The sequence below is a fragment of the Pelodiscus sinensis genome, chromosome 4 (genome assembly GCF_052426305.1).
Source record: "Pelodiscus sinensis isolate ZL-2025 chromosome 4, ASM5242630v1, whole genome shotgun sequence".
NCBI classification, from domain to species: Eukaryota; Metazoa; Chordata; order Testudines; family Trionychidae; genus Pelodiscus; species Pelodiscus sinensis.
In genome coordinates, this window is record NC_143055.1 from 51,810,813 (window position 1) to 51,833,631 (window position 22,819).

The 22,819-nt window shown below is 42.9% G+C and overlaps 2 protein-coding genes across 11 annotated transcripts in view; both read left to right on the forward strand.

The window, feature by feature from the left end:
- Positions 1–14,206, forward strand: part of EXOC1 (exocyst complex component 1) — a 52,410-nt gene extending 38,204 nt beyond the window's left edge. For all 4 annotated transcript variants that reach the window (XM_075930391.2, XM_075930392.2, XM_075930393.2 and 1 more), the window contains 8 exons: positions 79–242; positions 2,692–2,802; positions 5,511–5,587; positions 6,221–6,449; positions 7,892–8,075; positions 10,416–10,615; positions 11,681–11,875; positions 13,455–14,206. In XM_075930391.2, the coding sequence (XP_075786506.1) occupies positions 79–242; positions 2,692–2,802; positions 5,511–5,587; positions 6,221–6,449; positions 7,892–8,075; positions 10,416–10,615; positions 11,681–11,875; positions 13,455–13,607 (1,313 nt within the window). In that variant the 3' untranslated portion in view covers positions 13,608–14,206. The remainder of the gene's footprint in view (positions 1–78; positions 243–2,691; positions 2,803–5,510; positions 5,588–6,220; positions 6,450–7,891; positions 8,076–10,415; positions 10,616–11,680; positions 11,876–13,454) is intronic.
- Positions 14,207–17,565: 3,359 nt separating this feature from the next.
- The window catches only part of CEP135 (centrosomal protein 135), an 85,215-nt gene continuing 79,961 nt past the window's right edge, over positions 17,566–22,819 (forward strand). For 6 of the 7 annotated variants that reach the window (XR_012904293.2, XM_075930387.2, XM_075930384.2 and 3 more), the window contains exon 1: positions 17,566–17,790. The gene's annotated coding sequence lies outside the window, so the exon portion shown is untranslated. Of the gene's footprint in view, positions 17,791–17,894; positions 18,111–22,819 lie in introns of those variants that run through there. The other variant, XM_075930386.2, reaches the window with a different exon arrangement.

Sequence of the window (22,819 nt, forward strand, 5' to 3'; positions counted from 1 at the left end):
TTTTGGCTATATCTGCATTGCTCTTTTCAAATGTATAACACCTAGGTCGTCGTCATTTATAGTTTTGTTATTTCATAGGTCTTCATGGAAGTTCTGGAAAATTGACTGGGTCAACTTCTAGCCTAAATAAGCTTTCTGTTCAAAGTTCAGGAAATCGCAGGTCTCAGTCATCCTCACTGTTGGATATGGGAAACATGTCTGCCTCTGACCTTGATGTGGCTGATAGAACGAAATTTGATAAGGTAAAACAAAAATATTTAATATAATATTCCTTCTAAACTTTAACTTTGTCATGAATCTACACTTATTTACTGTCTGAAAATTTTCAATAGAGCATGGGAATCCACAGATAATATGCTTTAAATTATTTTAGAATGAATACATGTCAGAACTTAAATTTGATATTCATTATGTATCTGCTCAGGACTTTGTAACAGAATTAATTATGTTGAGACTAACTTTAAGCATTGTTAAGGGTGTGGTTATTTTCATTATAAACCCAGTTTTGTCACCCCTCCCCCTCAAAAGATCCTAAGCAAAGGAATCTTGACCAAAAAAAATTGATAAGTCTGGGATGAACATATATGTATTTTCTTTTCTACCAAATATGAAGTGACCTCTTACATAGGTATCATAATTCAGGAAGCCTGTGATTAGAAGTGTTCACAAGATCAACGAATAATTTAAATACCAATTTCTAAAGTTAACCCTTTAAACATCACTGGCACATCAGTTTTGTCTGCCTCGAACTATGGCACCAAACGATTAGTGGAATCCCCAGCTGTGATTTAAACAAAGTCAGTCTCTGGCTTTATTTCTTGTAAAGATAGATCTAAAAATATAAACCAGTATATAGAGACAATTTTTCAATGGATAGAGGACAGTTTTTTTTACCAAAATTGTTTTGCAAAACTAAATACATTGTGAACTTAATACCTTTCTAAAAATGAGGCAGAGAATCAGTTATCTCAATGGTTCCAACTTTTTTGATAACCAGGGACCAGCAAACCCATTCACAAATGTTGCCAGTCTGCCAATAATTTTATTTGCATATTTATTTATTTTCAAATAGAATGTTACCTGTCTTCCAAAAGTTTTTGAATGGGTTTGCCGGTCCCCCAGTGCTAGCCCTAATCCCTAGAGCCCCCCACCTCTCTACTACCCCCCCAGTGCCAGCTACTGGCCCTAGAGTCCCCTGCACCGTATCTTCCAGTGCCAGCCCCCCACCACTTAAGAGCGCCACCAGATTCCACTATTGCCAGCCTCATGTTTCAAGATCCTTACTGCACCCAACCCCCCAGAGCCTCCCTCCAATCCCCAATATTAGCCCTTCCACCAGAGCTTCCCCTGCCCCCCCACCTAGTCCTGTGCTGCCTTCCAGCCGCCAGCTGAGCACTGCTGCTCTGGTTGCAGCTGCTTTAAGGCTGCCGTGCTGGGCTCCGCACAGTCTTCCTGCTGCGCAGCAAACTGCTCTTCCATGTCCACGAAGAGACCATGCCTCTGCCCTGCCAGGCTTGGAAATAGCCCAGTCCCTGACACATGCATGGGATTAGAGGTATCTGAGGGTCAAGGGACAGGTGCATGTTTCTAGTGGCTCGAGTGTTCCTCCCGAGGCTGTTAACATTTGGGGTCTAGAGGCTCAGGGCCACTCAGCCTGTGCGCGTCTCAGGGTTTCAGCACCCACCCGACAGCTGCACAGTACTAGCCCCCCTGACCTGGTTTGTCTGGGAGGTTGGCTCCCCTGTACAATTCCGACCCGGGGGCTCTGCAGCCAGCAGCACTGGACTTGGGGAAGTAGCTAGACCCTTGGTGCAGGCCAAAGCTGGCAGGGGACACTAGACGGGAGAAGTAAGGGCCCTGCTGGAGGAGGGGTGTATATCGGAGACACCCAGTATGGCTCCCTGGGACCTCTAACCTGATCCTTTTTGGTACTGATAAAGGCCAGGACACTCATGGCTGTGAAGGCTCTGCTCCCTTGTCCTGAACATACTGTCTGCAACGGAAAGGATGCATGGCTGTGCCAGAGCTGGAACCAGGGCCTCTGTATTAGAGGAAGCAGCGCAGAGGGGCAGATGAAAGGCAGCATGTGCAGGGAGTCTGCTTAAAAGCCAGCTTCCTGTGCACACGGGCTCCTGAAGAACTGACTGTGCCCCTATACTGCTGCCTCTATCTCTTGGTGGCTGGAGCTACAGAGGGATCCTTGTTGCTCTCAGCGGCTAGAGCTGTGGGAGGGTTCCTAGGCTGCCCAACAAGGCTGGGAGCTACTGGGGACCTTCTGTCAGACGCACCTGAGAGCTGTGTCCCCTGACGGTGCCAGGCAGAAAATGTCTCAAATCTCTGGAAGTCAAGGATTACATGACACAATCGTAGCCCTAGTCCTCATTTTTTGCCTGCTATTTACACATATGTTTCACAATATTAGTGACAAGTGCAAATCCAGCTTTAATTGAAGACTTCACATATTTGATATGGATATATACTATGAATATAGTGTGCTAGGTGCAATTGTCTAGGCATGTTAGGAGTTGTTACAGAAGAGTGAGCCCTTTGCTTGTTGGCAGTGAGTGGTTCTTAGTCACATAGACAATAGAAAATGAATTAAAGCTAAGAATATAGTTATAATTGGCTACCGTGCATTGAGAGAGTTGGTCAGGTGTGTATTTTTAATCAAATTATTTTGGTTTACTTTAGATCTTTGAACAAGTTCTAAGCGAACTGGAACCCCTCTGTCTGGCAGAACAGGACTTCATTAGCAAATTCTTCAAACTACAGCAGCATCAAAGCATGCCTGCAACAATTATGGTATGACTAAATTTAGCTAAAATAATATATAATGTATTAATGGTCTTTAACTACAAAATTGTTGCATTAGGCATTGAACTAATATTGTGAGTATGAAGGCCTAATTTGCTACAAATACACATTTACTTCCATTTAATCATTGGAGCTGTTCATATGAATAAAATTGTTCAAATGCATATGTGTTTGTAAATTCAGGTTCTCAAGTGTGAATGATAATCTCCAGATTTTTTGTAGTTTGCAAGTTAATATCAAAAGTCAAGAGTGCATTATGGATTTTTGTCAGAATGTCTCAAATCCATTTCCCCTATTATTATAGTAAAGAGAAGTCTTGAATTTACTTTATAATTAAGCAGGGGAATAAGACAAGTTTGTAAATTAGACCCCTTTATTTTGAATTTTTTCTAAATATATTGTTGAAGTGCTAAGAAACATTTTTGAAATATTGGTTATAAATAAAAGGGGGGAAACCTAGAATGTAGAAAACCTTTATAGCTATGTGTATGAAATAAAGGTAAACCTTCATAGTGCATTGTGAGTTGAGGAACATTTTCAGAAAACAGTTCTGCAACTGCTGGTATTTTATGATGCTTATTAGTGAGATTCTTTTGGTAATCACACATTTTTCTTTTTTCCTCTCAGAGGAATGTGATTCTTTTCACTCTTTAAATATTTTCTCTTCCTGTATCTTCTAAAATGGTTGGACTTTCAAAACATCTGAAGTTTTCTTAAGCCTTCATATGAGATGCTAGTTCTTAAGTGTTTAAGAAAATTACTATACTTAAACAGTGCAGTCGTTTCAAGAGATGTTTTAGCTGTGTGAGGAAGATTTGTCTAAACACACGCAAACTGCATTACTAAATGAAGCATGGATGTGAGAATTAGAGTACAGGGGATGCTGTGGCATCCATCCTAGATTTTGAACCCCACACCAAGGTCCCAGATGCCAGCTCTTGTCTCAGGGTCAGTCCAGAATCCAGGGTTCCCCAGCCACCCTCGACTGACTCCAATGTGTCCAGCATGGTGAGGGTCTTGGATGGAATAAGGTGGTGTGGGTTGCATAGCTCAGCACTCCCATCCTCAAAATTGGTCCAGTGCATCTAAAATGAAGAAATGATCATGTAACCATTTTAAGCTGTTCAAACTAAAATGGTTTCTAGCAGAGCTTGATTAATCTCTACAGCTGAGCTAAATTACCTAGAATAAGTTTAGAGAGTGACATTAACCTGTATTGTATTATTTCCATGATTGCTCATACACATTTGAGGAGTTGTGCATACAAACAGGTAGCTGAACAACTGAATAGAAAACTAAATATGTATTTGTATGTGCAACTGCCCTTGAGGACAGTGTCATGATAGGTGTCAAGGGACTTACTTTGAATAAAAGTTAACCTGATTACTTGAGGATGTCCTTGTTCCTGTCTTGATATAAGTCCTTATCAAGAAGAAACAACATGTTACTTTGTCAAGAAAATCAAGCTGACTGATTAAATAGTCCTCTTCTGTAAATAGACTGCTCAGATGTTAAGGATGAAATGCTGGCCCTGTTGAAGTCATTGGTAGTTTTGCCTCCGCCTTAATGGGGCCAGGATTTCACCCATAGTTTTAAAGTTTAGTCTGTTGTTGCTTGTTGATATACAAAAACTGAGGTATGGTAATGATGTTACAATAGTGTTGATATTAGGTAAGTACTACAGTCTATGCTTGGAAAGCCCTGAGGTGGAGATTGTCAGTACTTTCCTTCAGCTGGTAAGTTCTTGAGCTTTGGTTAAAAAAACTGCTGTGTGACTGTAGTTATCAGCACCAGCTGGATACTTGTTTGAATCTGGCCAAATATTCCCAATACTTAATCTTCCACCTTCCCATTTCTTGCCAACGCATTGCTGAGATAAGTTCAAGTGAGTTATTGCCACTGATCATGTCAGTTTGAATACAGATCTGGATATGGCACACTTGTGGCTTTGGTGGGTGATCTTTTTCTGGGGATATTTAAAGATCAAATATCCATGCTGTACTCTCAGTAGCATTTGATATAATTTATTATAAGGTGTTTTTTATTAGTTTATGAATGCTAACAGTTGGTAAGGCATGGCAAAAACGATCAGCAGAATATCATACCGTGGGACACTGTTTTGAAGAGCTTACAACTGTGACAAAATCTTTAATAGGAAATGTTGGTTTTTTTTATAAGGAAGTTACTCACTTTGTGCAGTAATGACTGTTCTTCGAGGTGTCCTCCGTGCTCCCCCCCCCCCAAATGGGTGCTCCTCTGTTGGTGACAGGTGGTCCCTGGAGCTGCAGTTTGGAGCTTTTCTTAGCAGATGGCAGTTGGACTACACACGCGCAGGAGGCACCTCGTGCCACTGAAAGCTTGGTGCCTCGCGAGGCAGCCACCTCCCCCTTCAGTTCCTTGTCTACACCCGAGTTAATAAACAACTCTGAGTAGAAGGGAGGGTCGTGGAGCACGTTCTATTTACCACCTGATAAGGTGTAGTGTAATGTGTCAGAATGTTATGCCAAGAGTGCGCCCAGTTGTCTTGAAACAGAATGTGTATCTGTGTGTCTATTGTAAATATCATCTTCAAATAATGACTGCTATTGATAATTTACCAGTCGAAAACAAAATTTTAATTTGATAGGGATATCATGTAATTAACTACTTGCTTTTAAGTTTTGTATTTATGTAAAATACCTGCATAATTCTTGCAGAATGAAGCAGAGGAAATGGATGGAGGAATTTTATCCCGGTCTCATAATTCTGCTGTTCCACAAGCTATATCATCTGAGTATGTGATGTTTCACCATTGTTGAGTCTTGAGGCCAGAGATTTATTTTTCTCTAATGAAGTATACATCTCTAATTTGTTCTTTTACATAGTGATGAATTGTCAATTAATTTTATTGCCGTTTCCTGAAGTTAAAATTAATGATATCTACATTTTCAGTAAATTTTGAATAGTTAACTTGTATATATTATACTTAATTTTAAATGTATTGGAGTTAAATGTGTCAGTTTGGGTATGATATAAAACAGTGTAATAAGAAATCAATAAACTGTCGGTAACAAAATTTATAAAGAAGCCCATTCCTTTGTTAGTTTTGTAAATATACCTAGAAGTTTGAACTTTAGGCATGTGGAAGACTCTTGGAAATCAAATAGACTTTCTTGGTTCTAGTAGGATAGGTAAAGAAAAACATTTTAAAATGTAGTTAAACTGTATTTTTTTGGCCTTGGAAATGTTCTGTTAAGAGCTGGCAAAAATTATTTCGTTCTTCTTTTAGCTCCATCCCCTGAAAACCTGCATACTAATTAAGTAGAAAGGAGACTGCTAAATATCCATACATTTTTCTTAAAATGTAGATGAAAGAAAATGTAGCCCAGTAAACTCTCAATGTTTTTATTTTTATTTCTTTTAACAGGAAAGACATGATCCGACAGATGATGATAAAAATATTTCGCTGTATTGAGCCAGAACTGAATAACCTTATAGCTCTGGGTGACAAGATTGATAGCTTTAATTCCCTTTATATGTTAGTTAAGATGAGTCACCACGTATGGACAGCACAAAATGTGGATCCAGCTTCCTTCCTCAGCACAACACTTGGAAATGTTTTGGTGACTGTCAAAAGGAACTTTGACAAATGCATTGTAAGTTCTTAATTACTTAAACTAATCATAATATTAAAGGAGACCAACTGCTAGCCTTTTTAAATGTCAGATAATCTTAACTCCAAAGATATTTAACCTAAAAGTGGAGAAAGTCTTACCACCATTGCATTTTAAATAAGCACAAAATAATTTGGATGGACTTACAAAAATGTATCAGTAATTGGTGGTTAGCTCTGTCCAGGCCTGACAATGGAGGGGGAGGTTTGGGAAGGCAAAGGGGGCAGTTACACCGGGGCCCAGCAATTCAAAGAGGCATGGAGCTCCTAGCTGCCGCCGCTGCTACTTCAACAATGGTGGCAGCCAGAGCTCTGGGTCCCTTTGAATTGCTACCAGACCAACTCTCCACACGGCTCTGAGAGCTGTAGAGGGCAAAGGGGAGTGCATTCTGGGCTGACTTCCCTGCATTCCACCCTTTCTAGGTGCACGGAGCCGCTCCCTCCACACCCATCCGTACACCTTGCTGTGGGGCCCATGGCTCTGTCTAAATGAACATTCAAGAAGGAATTGGAAAAATGCAGTCAGTTGTGAGAACTCAGATCATTAGTATTTCAGAGCCAAATACTGGCTACTTTCCTCTTGCTAATCTCATTGAAACTACAGCCTTGAGCAAGGCAAAGAGACTTTACCTGTCAGGTCACCGGACTTGCTGAACAAAATTTGGTTTGTTAACGAATATAGTTATGATAGTTAAGATGAATATCCAAATAAAAAAATGTGTGAAATAGACAGATGTCTAGTCTACGATAAGAAAAGGTTTGCTGATATAATTATACCAGCAAACTACCTCATGTTTTTGCCAGCTTCTACTGGCAAAATCCGTCCCATGTCTAAAATAAGCTATCTCTGCATTTGGACTTTTTTGCCAATATAATTGCATCTAGCTAGGACTTGTGCCAGTATATGTCATTCAAAAAAACTGCAAACATCTTCTCCTTAACTAACATTATTATGCCAACAGTAGTTTTTGGTGTAGATCTAGCCAAGATAAGAAAGTGAGACAGAATTTACTGGTAATCCAACTTTTGAATAAGAGCTTAAATAAGGGAAGAAAATAATTTTTGATTCCTTTCTTAAATTTTAAGACAACTTATAAACAACTATGTTGATATTTCTAATTTTTGGTATGAATCACCAATTGAAAGTAACAGGACTCAGAATATAACATAAGGTAAATCATGAGGAAGGAAAATGATTTCATATGCTCAGTATTCTTTCAGTGTCATCCTAATTTATTAAAGGTTTGGGTAAAAAGACTTAAAAGCCTATAATATCATACACAAAGATAGAAGGAAAATTATTCAACTCTTATCATATGACTGAAATTACTTGTTTTTCAATGTTTGAGAATTTTTCTTATTTCTTTCAGGCCAAGTTTCAGAGAAATATTACGGACTAATTAACCATTTTGTTTGTAATTTAAGAGTAATCAAATAAAACAGATGGAGGAGGTAAAGATATCAAAGAAGAGTAAAGTTGGTATCCTTACATTTGTTGCTGAATTTGAAGAGTTTGCAGCACTTGCTGAATCTATTTTCAAGAATGCGGAGCGTCGAGGAGATTTAGATAAAGCATACATAAAACTTATTCGAAGTGTTTTCATCAATGGTAAGGTCTATTGCAATGCCCAGCATACTTCCACAAAAGCCATTCTTTGTCTGCATGAATTACTTTTTCCCTCCACTTGGGAGGGCAGAATCTGTAGTTCCATAGAAATTAACAATAGTTTTCCTTAAACTGGCCAGTGAGAGATGCAATTTGGCAGAAAATATTTATCCTGCAGATAAAGCATATTGTCCACTGTTGCAGATACAGATAGCAGCACTACTGGGCATCCTAATACCCAAAATTTGAAAAGTGCATTTACTCATAAAAAAAAAAATCTTGTTGTAAACCTTTGACACCAAAGTGAACTTAAGCATTAAAAATGCATCTATTTAAATCAGATTATTTGAAAAGTAATTTCCCTTTCACTCACTTGTTATGGTCAGTATTCGTGGTTCTGAATGGCAGATAGGGGACAAATATTCTACATTTTATTTTAAAATGTATATTCTTTTTAAATTTTTTTTATATGCACATATAGTCTGTTACTGAGTTGACCTTTTTAAAACAAACTATTCAATGCCGTAAAAGTTGCAAAGGAGCTTGGAGATTGCAATTGAATACTGAGATTTTCACCTTTTTGTTTGTCATCAGTCTGAATTATATAGCATCAAAAATGTATGTAGAACATCAGAAAACAAGTGAGCAGTTGAAGAGTTTATAATCCAAGGCAGAGGAGAAGGTGGTGGTAATATTGGTGAGATCATCAGGATGTGAAGGATACAAAGAAGTGCATTTTTAGTGAGAGGATACTTAGCAGAAAAGAGGGCATGGATTGCTCCAAATCTGTTGGGAGAAGCCTTAAAAAAAGCACAGAACTACAAATGGGGAAAAAAAGACAAAAGAAATAGGATGACTGAGGGTGATAGTAAGACAAAATGATAGCACAAGTATAGGCAGGGTCTTGATTGTGAGGAGTTTGAACATAATCCATAAGGGATTTTTAAGTGGTCAAGGCTGCTTAGAAAGATATCTGTATCTGCCTTGCTCTGGATAGAGAGGAAGACAAAAATTGACAGTGACTTCTTTTCCTAATTGACCATTCACTGGGCTGTCTGAAATGAATTAAAGGTTTCCATTAATTTTCTAGAAATAAATTAAAGATCTCCATTAATTTTCATGGGAATTCATATTACAAAAATTACTATTAGAAGTGGCATCCGTGTTGGTAGGTTCAATGGAAAGGCTAATGGGTTAATAGGAAAGAAACTTTACTACTACAGGCAGTCCCCGGGTTACGTACAAGATAGGGACTGTAGGTTTGTTCTTAAGTTGAATTTGTATGTAAGTCAGAACTGGTACATATTGTAGGGGAAACTCTAGCCAAACATTTCTCCAGAGCTCAGTTTTATTCTCCCACACCTCACTTCCCTCAGTCCTTTATTCTCAAGCTGAGGTGTCTGCTGAGAAAAGCCGCTCCGCGTCTCCCTGGTCTGCTGGGGGGGGGGGGGGGGGGGGGCGCTAGCTTCGCGTCTCCCTGGTCTGCTGAGGGGAAGCAGCTAGTGCGGGGTTGCCTCACCCCGTTTGTAAGTAGGGATCCGATGTAAGTCGGATCCATGTAACCCGGGGACTGCATGTATTTTACTTAGAGTGATGACCTAGAACTAAATTGAGGCACAGTGATGGGGCAGTATACAGAAATGTATACTAGCACTGGCCTGCTCTGTGGACAACAGAAGTGCTTCCACCATCGAAGGTATCAGTGGGACAACTTTATGGGCACTCCTGATTGAAAAAGAGACTGGAAGAACAAGATAACTTAGACAATAGACACTGATGTCCTCAGTAAAAATGGTTTGTGATGAGAAAAGTTGAGCAATACAGAATAGAGCTTGTATCACAACACAAAAATCATCAAGAACAGCAGAGGGAGACTTAAGAATAAATAATTTTCGTGTAATTTTTTTCAAGTTTTGCTACAGTGCATGAGTATCTTTAAAAGGCAGTAAGTTATGTTTGTAAATTTCTACAAAGTAATGAATCCTCTGCTAAACAAAAGGATGTTATATAAATAAATGTATGTGAAATTGCCTCCTTATATCCTATTATAGTATGCATAAATTAGTCTCTATACCTTGTATGTAAGAAGTAGAACTATGTAGTCTCAGTTCTAATTCATGACTGCTGCTATGAATATTTTCATGTATTCATTTATTCAGCAATCAAAATAATTTTGGCAGACTTGCCAAGTACAAAAGTCATCAATTTGATCATAGTCTATGCTTAAAAGGATGTAACTTGTAGGAAATCTTCACTTTTGTGTTATCCCACACAGTTCCCTAAGAAGGTAATCTTTCTAGAGAAATGTTTTGTATGGAATCTTTTTACTGTTTTGACTTTTAGTGGAGAAAGTAGCCAATGAAAGCCAGAAAACACCCAGGGATGTGGTCATGATGGAGAACTTCCACCATATTTTTGCAACTCTCTCTCGTTTGAAAATCTCATGTCTTGAGGCAGAAAAAAAAGAAGCTAAACAGAAATATACTGACCATCTGCAGTCTTACGTCATCTATTCATTGGGACAGCCTCTTGAGAAATTAAACGTAAGCATCTCTTGGTCTAATTGTATTTCTAATGTCTTTCTCCAATTGCCTTTCTCCCAAAACTAATTTGTACGTTTTAAGTGTGCAGCACCAGAAGTGTGACAATGTGCTGTTTCTTGTGCCATCTCCTTATTCTGTTACCTGCCAAAGGGCTCTCATCTCTCCCTCTCCCCTCCTGACAATGATTTAACATCTCCATGACTGCTAATATATCGCAGTTTTTTTTTTTTTACTCAGATGTTCATGTGGGGACAGGTATTCTTTTCCAACACTAATTTTCATCACTAATTAGGAACTTGGGGGATGCTGTTGCCCACACCAGTGACCGTGATAAAAGCATTATCACCCTGTTTCTAAATTACTTTTTTTTTAAAAAACCCTAGTGCTCATTTAATTGCCAAAACCAGATCATATATATGGCAGCACATTTTGCTTTAAGTTGAGCTAATCAGTTCGATGATCTAGTGGGACATGTAAGATATTTCAGTGGTCCATATAAAAAATATTTGATATTGTTAATTGTTTTTGCTATACTTAGGATTGTAGTTCATTATAGCTTTTTAGAAAATACTTATTTACAGTTGTGAAATTGCTCATATAATTAAATTTTTTTAGTTATAACTTGAAGTTCATTACATACATTTTGTAGGCCTGTGCCTCTCTGGAATGCATGTTTTGGAATCTTGTACTCCATGTGCATCACTATTGCTTTTTTTAATTTTTTCTGCTTTAGACATCCAGGGCTCTTCTGCCATCTCTTTTCAGACAAGGATCTTTTTAGTTTTAAGCTAGATCATCACTTGACAAAAGCCTTCAAGGGAGAATCCAGGAACTGCAAGGAGTGGTTACACTTTTCCTTCTGAATTGTTAATTAACCAATGCTCTAATGTGGTGGTGGTGGTGGTGAGCTCTGTTTTAGAGGGTGAAACTATATTTAGCTGATGTAAATAAGCATTGTTTAATTAAGTGAGGCTTTTTTGGTCATTTGGAAACAAGACATACCATCCCATGATTATATTCACTATCCTAGATTTATGACTATATTAATATTGTAATTTATCTTAGCATTTCTTTGAGGGTGTTGAAGCTCGGGTGGCACAAGGCATACGAGAAGAGGAAGTAAGCTACCAATTGGCTTTTAATAAACAAGAGCTTCGTAAAGTTATAAAGGAATATCCTGGTAAGGAAGTGAAGAAGGGATTGGATAATCTATATAAGAAGGTGGACAAACATCTTTGTGAAGAAGAAAATTTACTTCAGGTAAAACGATCAGATTTTATATAAAAAATCGTTTTTGCGAGCATTAAAATATTCTACAAATAGTAGAATAGCCTCAAGTCTACTTCTTTAAAGTTAAGCTTCACAAGAATCAGAGAAAATGAGCATTTTGATGTGCACCAAAAGAATTCTCTGTAGACTACATCTTTATTCTGGAAGCTATCATAAAGTAAATTAACTTGCCATTATAAGTTTTGGAGTGCTTTTTCTGCATATTCCCACTTGGATGCCCCTTGAGCTTCACAACTCTTCTGAAAATCTGTGTGGGTTTGGAGCCCTGCATGAGTCTCCTTGGAATGTTTTGAGTGTTCCGTTAAAGGGGTATTCACATCCAATTGCCTTTATTCCTTTTGACAAACAGAATCAACTACTAGCAGGAGTTTGGCTCTACGGGAAGTTTCTTCTTTGATTGTTCATTACTGGGTTTTTGTACATCTGGGGTGCTGGCCAGTCTGGGAGATATCAGAATAGATGGACCACTTGTCTGATCTGTAAATTTGTCTATTGGTATCCATGTTTTGGCACAGAATGCTTTCAATTAATTCTTTTCCAGTGCGATGAGTGGGAGTTTAAAAAATGCTCAATGGAGGTCTAATTCAGTTGCTGTTGAAGTTAGTAGTAAAAGTTTTTGTTGACTTTTGAACAAGAGTTTTCAAATTTCTTTGCCCCAGAACCCCCTTCTGACAGCAAAATTTACAAGCTGAAGGGGTGCAGATCTGAATCTGCCCAAGACCCATTGCCCAGGTTGGGTAGGGGGCTCAGTCTTTGGCTTTGGACACTAAGTGTAACACTAGCCCTAGTTACCTAAATTCCCTCTAAACTGTGCAGCCATGCATATTGCCTATTAAGCCCTACACTGGGGCTCAGGGCTGTGGGAGGGAAAGATGCCTCTCCCCAAGCCCTGAGGCTGCCGTGGCTTGGGGAAAGGCTCCTCTTACCTGCCCAAGGTGCTGCAGTGAGAGTGGAAGTAGTCTTCTTTCCCTGGGGCATCGTGCACCCCAAACCCTTCATCTTCAGCCCCACCCCAGAGTCTCTATCTTCAGCCAGAGTACTTACCCTCCCACACCCCAATCCTCTGACCCATCTGTGAGCCTCCTGTTGCCCTCAGCCCTAACCCTGCTGTGCTTGTCCATGTGCAGAATGGTATTTTGTGAGATACAGTTGGTGCACATAAAACGCATTATTCTGCACATACAAAATTAGAGGGAACAATATTGCTGATGTAATTTAAAAAGGGGATCCTGACCCCCATGTTTGAGAACTGCTGCTTTAAAGCAGAATTAAGCCACTGCACTGAGGATTTAGTAAAATCTCACACTTTGCTCAGATGTGATATTTGTACTTAAATCCTTTATCTACTAAACTGATAAAACAATTTAATATTAAAAAAAATCTTTTACTTTGTAATTTTGATTTGCTGGAAGTTGTATAAATGTTTATAGGTGACGCATTGATTCTGTGTGTTCAAAAAAACCAACCCAAACCCCTAAAAAACCCTTGTTTTTTCTGAATTCTTTATATTGATGAAATTTAACTCTAGGTTAAATTCCTTTTTTGGCAGGTTGTATGGCATTCTATGCAAGATGAGTTTATACGCCAGTACAAACACTTTGAAGGCTTGATAGCCCGTTGCTATCCTGGATCAGGTGTTATAATGGAATTCACTATCCAGGACATCTTAGACTACTGCTCCAGTATTGCACAATCTCACTAACTTCTACAAAGGGAAAATGTTTGAAAAATATCAAGTACTCCAAATGCTTTAAGAAGCTGGAACAAGTATATGTATTCTTAAATGTGATTAAATGTGTATAGAATATTTCCATCTTCAATATATTTCAATGCAGAATGAAAAGCCTAAATTGCATTGTTGCTTTCCTGCTTGGTCAAAGCACTGTTTTAAAGCATTAAATTCATGAAACACTTAATATTTAATTTTTCTCTCACTAGTGCCCTGTGTGTTTTTTGTTTTGTTGCTTGAAATTTTGTAACTTTCTTGCTAACAATTTCCTTTGTATATTCTTAGCACCTTGAAAGGACACTACTGTCACCTGACTTCACACTAGTACTTTGCTGGAAATTATGTAACCATTAAAAAGATTGTACAGAATTGTTTTTCTGATTCAAACTGTAATATATGGATGTGGAGTTCAGTCCATGAAACTACTAAATACATTCATGTTTTGAGAATTAATGTGATTGTATGTGGCTGTAACTCTTCTGATCTTAAGTAAAAATAATCTTTCAAACATAGTATCTCCATAACTTTTTTTGTTCCACAGAGTATTAATTAATTCTTCAATTGTTGTTTCCCACCACAAAAACATCAGACATCTCGAGTCCAAAATGAGGTATCGAGACAAGACAGAAAACAATCCATAATTTTCCTTTCAGCATGCATTTACTTTTGTGTTGGTATTTACTATAGCATGACTGAACTTCAGTCTTACATTAAGCAGAAAGTCTGCTCTACTACCATAAAGTAGGGATGTAAAATTCCGTTTAACTGGTTAATGGATTAAAGGGGGAACAGACCGGGGAAGGGGGAGTAGGAGGGCGGAAAGGGAGGGCTGCAAGCAGCCCCTGTCCGCAGCTCCAGACTGCCAGAGCAAGTCTGTGGCCTGCCATACAGAGTTGGAGTAGCCCCTGCCGAAGGCAGGCAGGGAATTGCTCCAGCCCCCACTGGTTCATTTTAATGAGTAAGGCTTACTGGTTCAAAGTGAGGCTTACCACTTAACCTTTCACATCCCTACCATAAAAAGACAGCTAAAATTTTTTTTAAAAAATACATTAATTTGAAAATCTTGGCCCTTAAGATTTTGTAAACTACAAGGCTCTCAAGTTTATATTTGAGTAGCAATCACTTCAAAAAGTTCATTTTGTTTAGATTCACAAGTATGGATTATAAAAGCCTAACATTAGGCACCTATTTTTGAAAATTCTTATATTGTTTACTTTGTCCACATTGCATAACTATATTTAAAGATATGTATTAAATACAAACAATAAATCTTGAATAACTTTTTACATTTTCATGGAAAACCTCTCCAAAGAAATCACGCGAACAAATCACTACTTCTGGATTCATGTATTCTTATAAGGACATAGCAGGAACTTTCTCTTAACTTGAATTTCTGAGCTATTTGTTTTATTAATTTCTTGTGTTAAAATGTTGCGAGTGTACCCATAATAAATTGCTTTCTGAAGTGACAGTAAATAAGTTGTCCAAGATTCTCGATCAAAGATAAATAACTTTTTCATTAATTTTATTCATGTATCAATTAGTTTGCACACTTTACAAGCTGCATAGAATATATGATTAAAGCGCTTAGATTTCTTGTACAAGGTAAATTAGCTTATGCAACAAAGATGTAATGTAAACTCTTTAAATCCCACAGCCAAGCTACATGCTGAATTTATAAGCTCCATCATACCTTACCAACTTTCAAGCAAACTCAGATTTATCATCTGTTTAATAAAGCAAATGTAAACTCTTGTAACCAAATAGCTGGCTAGATAACTTTCTGGACATGCATGTGAACAGACTCATTCCATTGTTGAGTGCTAGCTATGCACTTTAATTTTTTCTATGACAATACAGACTTAAGTATGTAAACACATTGAATATTTTAAAAGTCCACACCGCTAATGAAAATTTATTTCCGTAACCAAATTTTTTTTAACTGTCAGTTACAGTAAAACTCTGATGGTCCGGCACTCCTGATGGTCCTGCACCATCAGGAACCCGGAAGTACTCCGGGCAGCCGGACCATTGGAGCTACTCTGCCCCCAGCTTCCCCTATTCAGCCGCTGCTAAAACTGACCAGCGGCTGAATCGGGGAAGCCAGAGGCAGAGCAGCTGGGGTGCTGCCCAGTAGGTCCCCTAGTGCTGCCCCTCAGAGCTGTGGGACCAACAGGGCAGCACCCCAGCTGTCCCCGATTCAGCCGCTGCTGAAACTGACCAGCGGCTGACTCCAGGAAGCCCGAGGCAGAGTTGCTTTGCCCCGGGCTTCCTGGAATCAGCCGCTGATCAGTTTCAGCAGCAGCTGACTTGGGGACACCTGGGGTAGAGCAGCTGGGGTGCTGCCAGGTTGGTCCCCGCAGCGCCGAGATGCAGTGCTGTGGGGACCAACCTGGCAGAGCCCCAGCTGCTCTGCCCCAGGTGTCCCCAAGTCAGCTGCTGCTGAAACCGATCAGCGGCTGATTCCAGGAAGCCCGGGGCAAAGCAACTCTGCCTCAGGCTTCCTGGAGTCAGCTGCTGATCAGTATCAGCAGCTTCTGACTTGGGGACACCTGGGGCAGAGCAGCTGGGGTACTGCCGGGTTGGTCCCCTTCTGTTCTGAAATTTGATTTGTCCTTTTCATGTGTGTTCATTTTTTTGATTGTATCCTTTGGTATATATGGTTGTACCAATTTTCTTCCACTATTTGATCTGAGGAAGTGGGTCTGGCCCAGGAAAGCTCATCACCTAATAAACCGTCTTGTTAGTCTTTAAAGTGCTACATAGTCCTGTTTTTTTTTTTGTTTGTGTGTGGGTGGGGGTGTGTGTGAGAGAGAGAGAGAGAGAACGAACACACCCACCCACACACACACCACTATTTGGGCTTCAAGAGAAAATCTTGAAAATGGGATGTTTCCTTGAAGATCAGACAGAAAACAAAAAGCACCTCATGCAGGCCCATGCCTAGGGGAGTGTGGAAGCACCCTGCCATAGTCCCCCAAATAAGCATGCTACAGTGGTCGGGGAAAGGCTGTAGCTCATTTCCCTGCTTACTAGGGGGGAGAGGGGTGCATTCACATCCTTGTGGTCCAAATTTACAAAAACGCCCCCCACAGAAATTCCTGTGTACGGCTCTTTTATTCTAGAGAACTAGATAAATGGGCTTAGGTAAACAGGATGGGCTATGTCTAGACTGGCATGATTTTCCACAAATGCTTTTAACAGAAAAGTTTTTGTTAAAAGCACTTGCGGAAAAAAGCGTCTACATTGGCACGGATGCTTTTCCACAAAAGCACTAGATGCAGTTTTGCACAAGAAAGCCCCGATCGCCATTTTCATCATCGGGACTTTTTTGCACAAAACAATACCGCGTTGTCTACACTGGCCCTCTCGCACAAAAGCTACAGTTGAGTAGCCCTGGTCTAGACAGTGCTTGGGCCTGTTGTGAGGGCAGGGGCCTCGACTTCCAGTCCCAGGATTCTACGAGTTTGAAGGCCCATGATACTGAGGATTTTCTGCGGCCTGACTGATGCTTTGCAAGTACTTGGGGCTGGCAATAGGGGGAAAGTCCAGACACTGGACTGAGCCCTGACATTAGGCCCAAGGGTTTTCGCTCTCCTCTTCTAACCTGCCACAGGTCCGGCCGTGGTCACGGAGTGGCTGCGAGGCGCAGCTCGGGCCAAGTGTCGCAGGCGGACGGTTCCTCTATAGTAGCGAAGGCGACTTTTGCAAGCTAGTGGGCTGCGTCCTTGCCCGGCTGCACCGTCCGGCCTGGCCCCCCTGGCAGTGCAGGCGCCGTGCCCGCCTACAGCTCCTTCCGGCCCCGCCCACCATCGGGCTGGAGGCCCCGACCCGACCGCACAGAGAGGCGTTAACCCGCCCCCCATCGGGCCTAAGGGGCAGCTTCGGTGAGCGCTGGCAGCCGACACGGCCAGGCAGCCCCGAGGGAGAAGCTGCAGCTGTGAGGTCGCCGCGCGCGAAGGCTGCTGGGAGGCCCAGTGCCGCTAGGGGTTGCTGTAACCGTGCTCTGCGGCGGTTGGTGCGGAACGCGGTGTAGCTCGCGCTTGTCCGGTTACTGGGGTGACGGGGCGGAAGCGGACCCTGCTGCGCGCGCCATTTTCAAACCGCTGGTTCGGCCCAGCTGCCGGCGCCGAGGTCTGCGGAGCCGGAATTCTCGGTGAGTGTCTCGCCCGCGAAGTCATGGGCGCAGCCGTTAGGAGTCTAAGGGCTTCGCTTCCGGCAGGCCCACAAGAAGAAGGGACGAGCCCTACACGGGGGAGGGGGTAGCACTGTCCGTTGCTATGGCGACACTTATAGTGATGTCAGATACGGGCGGGCTGGGAGCTCCCGGGGGTCGGGGGGTTCCGGTGGCCGGGCCAGGTGGGGGCTGTCTCGCGGGGCCAGGACGCAGGGACGCGACGTCGCTTAGCGGCAGGGATGGGCCTGGGCGCCGCGGCTGTGGCGCTGGGTGTCACGGACGATCCTGGCATCACTCTGGTCAGTGTTGGCGGGGCCCAGCTACCCCTACAGCGCCCTGCACGTCTCGCCCCCCGCTTGAGACGTGTCCGCCCCCCGGGCATAGACTCGCCAGGGGGTCTCCCTAAGACCAGCCGTGCCCGCCGTGCGACCAGCGCTCCACATCTGACTATGCCCGCTCTCGTCCTTCCCGATCCCTGCAAGTAGTGTATCCGCTCCCACCCGGCCTCTGCCTGAGAGCTCCCTCCACTCTGACGCCCCTCTGTGATCTGTCCGCCATCTACCCGGTGCTGACCTCTTACTGCGTACCTTTTGTGTAATCTTTGCAACCCCACTGCTTTCTTCCCTGTTGGTACAGGCACCCTGACCCGTCTCTACAATCTGTGCAAACATCCTGTTCTTATAAGAGGTAGATCAAGATTTATCAGAGTCCTAGGGGTCTAGGAGCCCTGGAACTGGGTGTTAGGACATGCTAATGTTCGCTCTAATCTTTTTCATCCATGTGTGGATGTGCACTGAGGCATCACACAAAATTTAGCTGTGAGCTGCTAATCAGCTGGGCATCAATTGATTTTTTTTTCCCTGGGTAGCTGCACAAACACACCCTTTACAGGGAATATTGGGACAGACCCACCACTCTTTAATATGAGCAAGCAATGTGAGCAGAGTCGTGGGCTACACTTTGCGGAGAAGGACCTGATAAAGTATTGGCTCACCTGCTGCAAAGTACAGTGCTTGCTAGTGGTGCCAGGGTCTTCTTGTTCGGAGGGGGGGGGTGCTCTCCATTGTGGGGAGCCCTGGACTCTCTACCACTCCTGGGGGTGATAGGGACATGGGGTAGGGCCAGGAGATTTCACATGCTCCTCTGCGCACAGACCCTGATTGGCCTGAGGGTGGGGGAGCAAGTGAAATCTTTGCCCCCCGCCCTACCAGGGCTGTGTGATGCCTAGAGAGAACTGCCAGCTGTTTTGAATAGCTGGCAGTTCCTTTTGGTGCTGCACCTCTCATAGGGGGGAGGAGACTTTGTGTGCTTCCCTGTGCCAGATCTCAATTGGCCTCGGGGCGGGGGAGTGGCAGAGCAGCTGCAGGCTGGATCATAGGACTTGGTGGGCCAGATCTGGCCTGCGGAGGCTGTCTTGCCCACCCTTGGAGTACAGTGTCTGTGAGGGGGTCATAACCTAGGGCAGAGGTGCAGGGATTTGGACCATGACCAGAGATAATAGATTAGGGTTCAAGGTCTGGGAGGCAGTTGTGACCTGAGGAAGGGTGTAGAAGAGATGCAGTGTCTAGGAAGATGTATGGAGGCTGGAACAGGGATGCAGAAGGTTTGAGTTACATGGGGTAGGGGGGCAGAGGGTTGGGTGAGGAAAGGGCTGGGAAACGTTACTTGAGTGGCTCAGCACCCAGCAGATTTCTTAACCAGGGTCTCTGCCTTCCACACTCCTGTACTGCTCACAGCAGCTACAGGAGCCATGTGAGCCTGGAGGATGAGGGAGGAGGGCCACTTCACATGCTGCTTGTCCTGCAAACAGGCAGCTGCTATTGGCTGGAAACTGGCCAATGGGAGCTATTAGGGAGCAGGCGTAGGGTAAGAAACCTCTACTCCGTCCCCCGGCTCTCAGCATTCACAGAAGCCCATGGCCCTGCAGCAGCTGGCTTCGCTGAGTGGGAGCAGGGCAGGCCAGATCTGTGGCTTGATCTGCTGGATGTGGCCCACAGATCATATTTTTTCCCAGCCGTAGGCCAGTGGTGCATGTGGGCACCCTGGCTTTTCCACACAGAGCAGGTGGAGGGTCTGGGTCTCCGCACTGTGGCCCAGACTTCCTGGGCAACTCAGCCCACCTCTGATCTGGCCAGGGGCTGTGGCCTTGGAGCAGGGCTATGTGACATACATGATGTGACTGAAACCCTATCATTGGCAGATGACTCTGAAACTATAGAAAATGATGGTGATCTTGAAGGAGGTAGTCTTAAGAATCGCGTGTGTTGAGGATGGATTCTCTTAAACAAAATAAGTCAATGCATTTGTTTAATTATTATTAGCATACTGCTCATTTAGTATTACTCATTGCAATCACTGACACTCAGTTCTACTTTAAAGGTAAAATTGTAGAAGAAAGAGCTGCCTATTTCAGCTATTTATTTTTTATCACAGCTGCATCAGATGTTATAGTATCGTAGAGTAACAACTATATTTTTTGCTCAAACATGAGAATTCAAGAATAGTCCAAAAGGAAGACCAGTAGTCCTTAAGAAAGAAGTATGAAATAAAAGAAGTTGACCAGCCTGAAGATCCTGCATGTTCAGACATGTTCCTTTCATCATCTTCAACTCAGCTTCCTCCTGAAAGTTAACACTTCTCATGATGTTGTTTCATTTGGGCCTTGCATTTCTTTGTTCTGCTATTTGCATTTTGCATGCATGCCTAACTTACCCACGTGTAGAAAAACATCATTAAAATATTCCCAAACAGAGTCTCTTTTATGGTCTGTTGCCATAATAGATTTTCTCTTCAAGTGACAGAATGGTATGGTAGATCTCAAATGAGTGAAGGCTATGCTCAGCAAGACCTTAAGAAATCTGAAATATGCCGCTCAAACAGTTTCACATTAGTTTCTATTGCCTTCCATCTCTTCTCACATTTTATCTCCAGGCTTCTTCTATTTGTCTAGATCTGTTCCTTCCCTAACAATCTTCTATTTATTGAACTTTTTGAAACGGCACTTTTAGAGCGAGGTAAAGGATTGACTTTATGTACACAAATTTGCAGAGGGACAATAGGGTTAAGGTTGTAATTTCTCACCTCTATTATTTATTTTAAAACATTTTTGCTGTTAACAAGCATTTTATTTCTGGAGACACGAATCCGCAGTTTGAGAATTGCACAACTAAGCATCTCTGATGGTATCTTCTAGACTGAGCATTGAGTCCCATTGGGTAGATAGAAAGATTAACCTAAATAATCTATATAGAAGGCTCTGGAACCTCGTAAAACTGGGTCACTAGTCAATGAACTATTAGAACTCATTTACAAATATTTTCAAACATTACATTAATATATCTTTGCGCTACAATCTCTCTCTATGAAAAAAGCTTTTCTTGCGGGATGACAGAGTGACGTCATCACGTTGTTCTGTGTCCTGTTTACCTTCTCCCAGCTTGAGCCCCACCTCACTGCTTCCCCTTGCCACTTGGAATTGCTATTTTAAACCAAGCCCCTACTCCCCTTTCACCACTTCCACCTCACAGGGCTTTCAGTGCCAAGAAACATGGCATAGTAGCCGGCTGACCCCACATCACAGCTGTGACTGCCTGGGTGTGTGTGTGTGAGGTGCTCAGGACAGCAGTCTGGGGTTAGGAGCTTGGAGCAGGGCTCCCAGCGGGGCTTATGTGCCAGCAACAGGGTTTTGGGGGCTCCGTGCTCCAGGTTCTTGGGGAGCCGGAGCATGGTGCGCAACCACCCAGAGTCCAGCTGCCCATGCGACAACTCACCCTCTTCCCCGCAGCTGCACTTACCACGGCTGCCTGGAGGAGCCGCTACACTAACCTGTCTGCTCCTTCCCTTCCACTCCTGGTAGGCAGATGGGCAGCCCTAGCCTCTGCGAGCAGGGCTGGGGCGGGGAGCTGTGCAGGCAGGACTGCATGGAAGAGAGGTCAGGACAGTGGACCCCTGCGCTACTGCTTTCCCCACCTCAGCAGGCTGCAGTGCCTTGGAGCACCGCATGTACATGGCACTACCTGCACCCTGCTGTGCCTTACACAGGGTGGGCAGACATCCCTGCACCTCCCCAGCCACCTGGGTTAGAGCTGGGCCTAGTGTGCGCTGTAGCTGTCAGAGGGAAGGGTTAGGGTTTGGGGGTGGGGAGAGAAAGGATCTGGGCTGAGGATGGGGAGAAGGGACCCAGATTCCTGGGGAAAGGAGAGGGAGATGGGACTCTGGCTGGTGCGGCAGGAGAAGAGGGAGAATGGAGACCTAGGCTGGCAGGGAGGGGGGAAGGAGAAGGGACCCGGGTTGGCTCAGCTGCAGTCCTGCTCTCCCCAGTGGCTGAAGGGAGAGCCAGGGTTGCCTACCTCCCATGAGAGGGTAGTTTGGTGAGCGCAGAAAGCAGGGGGCACAGCCCACTAGTGTATCTTAATTAAAACTGACTTTAGGTAAGTTTTTTCCTCAAGCATTTTATTTTAAAAAATCTGATTTTTAAATATATTTTTTAAAATTATTGATTTTTATCCACTCTGTGTGATTTTTGGAGATTTTGTTTTAGCAGTACAGGCTGTCCTTGCTGTAAGTCCAAGATACGTTCCAAAAAACTTGGACTTATAGCAAAACAACTTAAAGCAGGGAATTTTTTCCCCACACACAGCTGACTTCTATTTGTGCAAGTTGGAGGTATTGCGCAACTTAGGAGCGCGGAGTGGGGGGGACTGACAATGCATCAGTTCCTACAAGCGTCAACGACTTTAGTGTGGAATGGATATATACCGGGGCAACTTATAGCGCGGACACCCTGTATCTGTAGAGTCAGCCATGGTGGCCTCTTGAATGCCATGCCCATACATTGCCCTGAGCTGACTACCCTCTCCCCCACCCCTGATACAGAGGCCAGGGGTGAGGAGAATGGGAGCCGGTGCTTGCGGGGAGCTGGTTTAAAAGCCAGCTCCCTGCAAGCACTGGCTCCCACGTCACCCCCACCCACCTCGCGTGTAAACATGCATCCACTGAAAATTTCAGT